Source organism: Labrus mixtus, chromosome 3, assembly GCF_963584025.1.
Source record: "Labrus mixtus chromosome 3, fLabMix1.1, whole genome shotgun sequence".
In the NCBI taxonomy this organism is placed as follows: Eukaryota; Metazoa; Chordata; class Actinopteri; order Labriformes; family Labridae; genus Labrus; species Labrus mixtus.
This window is the reverse complement of record NC_083614.1, coordinates 24,668,492-24,675,030: the sequence shown is the minus strand read 5'-3', so window position 1 is coordinate 24,675,030 and position 6,539 is coordinate 24,668,492. Positions and strand designations below refer to the sequence as shown.

At 40.6% G+C, this 6,539-nt stretch overlaps 1 protein-coding gene across 1 annotated transcript; it reads right to left on the bottom strand.

Annotated features, from left to right (window-relative positions):
* Nucleotides 1-1,471: 1,471 nt before the first annotated feature.
* Nucleotides 1,472-5,430, bottom strand: dda1 (DET1 and DDB1 associated 1). Its single transcript, XM_061034133.1, has 5 exons — nucleotides 5,230-5,430; nucleotides 4,571-4,651; nucleotides 4,346-4,397; nucleotides 3,550-3,611; nucleotides 1,472-3,416 (listed from the first exon to the last, which is right to left on the bottom strand). Exons 1-5 carry the CDS (start codon nucleotides 5,236-5,238, stop codon nucleotides 3,312-3,314), a joined length of 309 nt encoding a protein of 102 aa, XP_060890116.1. The 5' UTR covers nucleotides 5,239-5,430; the 3' UTR covers nucleotides 1,472-3,311.
* Between the last annotated feature and the right edge of the window lie 1,109 nt (nucleotides 5,431-6,539).

The following is a 6,539-nucleotide window of genomic DNA, read 5'->3' as shown; positions in this document are numbered from 1 at the left end:
AGATGCTATGCATCTTTTCCTTGTTTCCCTGTCCTTTATTTATGGTCTTACAACTTTAATACCAATCATCTCATCCATTTAACTTCTGCTTTCTCTCTCTCTCTCTTTCTCTCTCTCTGGAGAGAATCTGTCTGGTCTAGGGTTATTGATTGACATTAAGCTTCATGCAGGTTTTCATCATATGTGGCCGCTTTCCTGTCTGTAACAACTTCACAGTAAACATAGTCCATCTTCTCAGTCACATGCCTCAATAAAATACAAAACTGTACTTCCACAGATAGACAAAAAGATCTTACGGGCGTTAAACGCAATAAGGAAACAGACAGGATATCTGTTTGTGTGGTCACAGTGTCATTTTACTGTCCAGCTACAGTCTGTTCTTTTTTAGATTTGAAATCATTGATACTTGTTAAATAAGAAGAGCAAGGCTGGTTGAAATGTGATATGTGCATTAGTCTCATTGTTTAAAGGACACAGAAGAGAGATCAGGATGGTAAGTGTAGCTGAGCAAAGTCTTGTAAAAAAAACAAAAAAAACTACTTTATTCTTGCAGCATTTTGATTTCAGGGACAAGTGACACCATAATGCAATAGACTCCATTCATCATTTGATAGTTTGTGTACTAAATTAGAAGCCGGTTTCATAGCAGAGATGGCTTACATGAAGAAAGGCAGAAATGAAAGGCATCAATCTGTAGTTTAGGTCATTCCTTCACGTGTAGTTCCTTTTTATTCAGGGAAAACTCTCAGTACAACTTCATATACTAGAAAGGGATAGCATTAACCAACTTATCACTGCTTCCATCCTCGCACTCTTGGCAGCAGCAACAAATACTGCATGTTATGGAGGTCTTTAAATAAGCTTTGGTTGAAGTAAATCGGGCCATGCACTGCAACGCTTGCATAAAGGACAGCAGCTCAGACAGCTGAGACTCATCAGCCGTCTGTGATTCATGATCAAAGAAACAGCAGTTCCTTTAAGGTTTAGGGCTTATCCACACTTTACAAGCACCTTCATGTGAAAGCCGAGGGGAAAGGACTGTGTTTAGTAAATGTACGGTCTTCTTCTGGACTTTCAAAGTGGATTTGAGGAGGTAGAAATCTCCCCACAGCTACATTTAAACCTGACCCTGAACCTAAGTTTAAGAATTAAGACATCTTCATGGAAGCCTCACTTAACTGAACATCATACGCTCTTCCAATGTACCACTGTACAAAAAAAAAAGATCTTTTAAAGAGAAATACTGGGAAATGGGATTATTTATTTCGTTTAATTTATTTTGTCATATTTTTGTAAGACCTGAAAAATAGTTAATAAAACTATTTCAAATGCATTTGATGTGTCGAGAAGTTATTTCTGTGAAAACATGAGTAATCCGGCATCATTATTTTTCTTGCACACAAACATTTCAGAACTATCTGATATCAAAGACTTCCAAATAATCAACTTGAAGCATCACATGACAAATAAGTCCCAGTTTCAGTCCAGTTTTATTTGGGCAAAGCTAAAAAGAACAAATGTGATCAAACAGCCATGAGATGGGGCAAGGCTTAGGTGTAGAACAGTCTAAATGAGAAGAAGCATCATGTGTTTACGCTTCAGAGACAGACGGTATATACATTTTAGGTAGGAAGAAGACCAACCACACTGTCGACCAACACTGCAGCATTTACAAAAGAAAAGAACGGGAAGGGCAGGACGCTTCAACGTGACTCTGCTGGGCAGTGGCAAGAATGTTTTTACAAAAAAAAAGAAGGTTTATTCAGTGTTGTACAGTATATGACACCAATACAAACTGAATCTCAGGGACAAGGCATGATGACGACTGCACTGTGCTGTGCATGCTTTTGTGGGCTGTTTTAACCTCAGCCTGTCCTCAGACAAAAAAAAACATCCAAAGTTGACCTGAAGACAGAGCGAACAGCACAGCTATACCGACACTGCACTTGGGGGAGAAAAAGGGTCGAAACCATGATAACAGGTTGTAAGGCCTACAGACTAATACCTTCCACAGATAACACATCTTAAACCCCTTCACCTTTTATTACTGGTCCTGGAATATAACAACCAGGTGTTAACATGCAAGCCAAGGCCACATTCAACCAGGGCTCTTTTCTTTCAAAAACGTCTGTTTGTTTACCATGGGCATGTATTCTCTTCCAAAAAGGCAGACAGAAAGATACTTCATGGGATGAACTAGATCTGATGCTGGCAATTATTTACACATCATAATGTATCTTTTCCAGGCAACTTCACATATTTTTCTGAAGTATCTGTGCTGTAACGTTGATGTGCAACTGACAATCCAACATTGGACAGCTCCATATTTTAGCCCAACTTTGACATCCTTTATTGAATGAGCAGCTAAATCTCACAAGAATTCCTATTTAAATAGCCTCAATCAGTCAGATGATGGTGCAAAACGTAAATATATATTTTTTAGAAACATCAGCACAACATTTATCCAATAAGCACAAGTCCCAGAATAAAATGAAAGTACGCATATTTGCTGTAAACAAACATCTAAGGGGGGGTTGTGGAAGAATTGCTTCTACTTTGTGCTGTTCTTCACAGTGCATTCTTGGTTCTGTTGATTCAAACAGTGTGGAGAAACGTCACAATACCCCTGTGTGGTTGCAGAGTGGGCAGTGAAACTGAGAGGGCGGGCACTGTGGCTGGCAGGAAGCTCTTTGCCATACATAAACAATAATAGTTATAATAAAATTAAAACGGTAACAAAACATCATCACAAATCAGGACAGTCTCTCCAGGCGACAGAAGGCTACAAGTCCATCTCTGTTCTTTTATCTACTCTGACATGTTTTCAACTCATCATTCACTTTGTACACACAGTTCTTTACAATGCACAATTGCAGCTCAGCATGCATACAGACATATACAAGTTTACTAACCTACACAGGGATTAGCCAACATAAATAAGACAAGCAGAACTTTAAAGTTCCCTCCCTGTCTCTTTTGGAGACCAACAGACAGACACTAAACAATCTTTCTGGTTTAACAATCATTATGCATACCATATGCATAACTTTGCTCAAGAAACTGCTACTTTGCTGAAATGAATTTTCCCAATTCTCCATACAATGACCCTTAAGTTAGTCCAGGGAAAGCTTCCTTCCATTATGCTGATGCCAGAAGTCTTATTCAGGGGGAACTATCCTTTGATTTAGTTATACTGGCTGTTCCCTGTATAGGCGAACATACATACACACATTATCTCTCACTCTTTCTAACACACACACACACACACACACACACACACACACACACACACACACACACAAGCAGCACACTTATGAGTCCTCGTTCATCTCTTGGCTGTCTGTCCTCGCGATCTTCCTCGGGGGTGCTGGACTGTCACCCTCACCTTGTTCCTGTTCCCTTTTCTTTGCTGCATTCTGTGTGACACAGAGGAATACACTGCAGTCAGTAAAATCAAACATGTCTTTCGTACTAATTAAACTTTGCATATTCAGATTGTTTCTGACAATTGCTTTAAGAAATAACTCCTAAGAAATGTACATTGCGCACCTTTTTGTCCCACTGCTGATGGAGGTAACGCAGGAGGATGTTGGTTTTCTCTGTTACAATAACTGTTAAGCAAGCACAGTTAGCATATTACTGACAAATCAAGTTTTTGAGGCTGCTCGGTTTAAAGCACAACTGGCCTTTGTTTACATGCATTCAGTGAACAACAGCTTCAATTTTGGAGTCTTAAAGGTCCCATATTATGCTTTTTCTGGTTTTATATGCCCTTTAGTGTGTTTTCCAAGTGTCCTGTGCATGTTTAGGCACATCTATGTGCAAAAATTCAAAGTCCTCGGAAACGCGGCTTCTCCTACGTCCTCCTGTTAGCTGTAGCATTAGCCGCATGTAACGCTCGGTTCTAGCCCCCCTTGATAAAAAATTGTCAGTGCGGCGTCATTGTCAGTGTGAGATCACTGATCTAAGTCCATTGGCTCGTTGTGGCAAGCCCAGCAGCTCATGTTGAAATTTCCGAGAAGCGTGCTGAGCAACTGACCAATAACGACAGAGCGGATCGGCAGACCAATCAGTGCAGACTTGGCCCACGTGGGGTCTAACAGTGTGGGCTCAACAGAGTGCAGCTGGCGGACTCAGAGTGTAGAGGGAGCAAGGAGGAGCAGTACATGAAAACAGACACTTTTTTCAGACTTTAGCTATTGAGAACGTACAAAAGTAGGTACATAGATTAAATATACGAACCCCAAAAAGGGCATAATATGGGCTCTTTAAAGTTTATTTACGGTTTCAAATGTAACACTTTTGCCATAGCTCCGATCTTGAGCTGTGAAGGTTTGACACTTACTCTGCTCAGAGGGGTATTCGCGTGTTGGAAGGTACACCGAGGGTCTACGATTCTGTAAAAAAAAACAGTACAGAGAAAGGTAAGAAATGACATTCGGAATTGCTCTGTGATGCATTTCATGTGCACATTTAAGCCAAGTGTTAAGCAAACATTTTTTTTTTCCATTTATCAGCATGAAACCAGAAGTAATATTGACAGATTCATATATAATCACAGGCTACTTACAGATGCTTTACAAACAGAGTCTGCATGAAACCTGCTGAAGTTGCTCTTATTGTAGACAGGAAGTCCTTTTAAGAAATCAGCCTGTGGGAAGGAAGAGGTAGATATAACAACAACAACAACAACAGCTCTGGTTTTAGTGAATGAAGTTTTGTCTTTGTGTTTTTATTCTGATTATTAAGACTGTGAGTTTCCAAAATCCACCTGCCCAACATGATTATTCTTTAAACTAACAGGTGTATTGACTTTTGCATGGATTTTCTAATGCTACAGATGTTAGAAAGTCGCAAAAAACAACAACAACACAAATGTAAATCAGAAGTGTTTACAGATCAGAGTTAATGAGCCGGACATCATCTTAGCAACATGCTAACAGGCCTGCACAAACCCCCCGGTCACCTCCAGGCTGCAGGAGCTGGTATCAGATAGTCTAAGTCACAGTATACAGCATGTTGGTTTCAAAATAGCAAGTCAGAGTTGAGCAGCTTAGAGAACAGCTCGGCCTTGTGGGGAATGAACGCCAGCAGCAGAAGCAGGTGTGGCTGGTAGTTATCTGTTACCAGTAAGGCTAGTTAGCTTGCTCCGTATTACCATATGCCCTCTGTGAACAGCGGTGTTAATAAAGCTCAAGATACTTGGTGTTGGGTGTGTGGAGTACGTACCTTTTCCATGATGGTGGAAGCGTTTGTCCAGCGCTGAGTTGTTTACCTAGCTAGGTGTTTCTTGTGCTGGGAGGATGTGTGAGCATGTAGCGGTGAGCGGCGCTAGCTTGCTGACTAGTTATAGAAACCGAGGCAGCTGTCCTGTCGGCTCCTCGCCGTAAAGAAGACAATAACCCTCACACACACGTTATTCTTATATCCATTCTATATCCACACTGTCAATGAAAAAGCCGGGAAAAAATAACCCACGTTGTCATTGTTTGAGTTAGAAAAAGCGAGTTTCACAGGACTTCTTCGGCTAGCATGATCGCTCGATGGTAACGATGCTTCATTGACCACGCCCCGACGGCGCCCATTGGCATACTCTTTCAACCACGTGGTTGTAGCTTGAGTGGACAGCCAATCAAAAGCACAGCAGTCATTGACCCCGCCCTAAAACATTGACTGGAAATCTTATTAGTGGGAATTCTGTAATACAGCTGTTATTTCACTTTTTCTACAAGATTTTACAAATTTTTTACACTTTTTAACTTTCATCCCAGCCGTATAACTTTGGCTCTGTTCCGCCTAGAGACTCCATTTTTACTTTAAAACGTTCACACACTTTTCCACTATTTATACTACTTTCATTTTACTTGCTACCTTTTATACTTTTCAAATTGTACCTCCAACTGTTTTGTGATGTTTTTAACTGCTTTCACATTTTTTTGAATGGGTGTGTGTGTGGTGGAATGTTCGGGGCTAGAGTGCGTGACATCATCGCTAGAGTGGGACAGAGTTCTGAGATAGTTTCAAAATATCCCGAACAAATTGCTCTACTGACCGCAATGTTCACCCCACACAAATAAATTTACCCTCAAAATGTGGGAAAACTTGTCCTCTCTCACACAGTGAGTTTCCAGGACAAACGGGGCAAAGATTTTTACACTGTGAGCTTCAAAGTGGCAGGTGGTCCAGATAAATCTCCATCTGGGGTAATGGTAAACTTCCCAAAAACTTCACTGACCAAACCTCTTGTGACTAACTTTTTAGATCGCTGTGGTTTCCACATTTCTTGGATCCCAGACATGAAAATCACATCAACGCGTTCGGCCATTTGTCCTCTTGCTCACAAAATCATCATTTAGCCACCAACTCTTAATTTAAGCCCTTGCAATGAGCACTCAATAGGGAGACGTTTTCCCCTTTTTCTCATTGTCTGACTGCATTTAAGCTCTCTTTATGCAGTAGCTTCAACTTGTTCTACCACTTCTACTACTTTCTTCATCTTCTACTAATACTTCTTCTACTACTCCTTTTACTTCTTATTC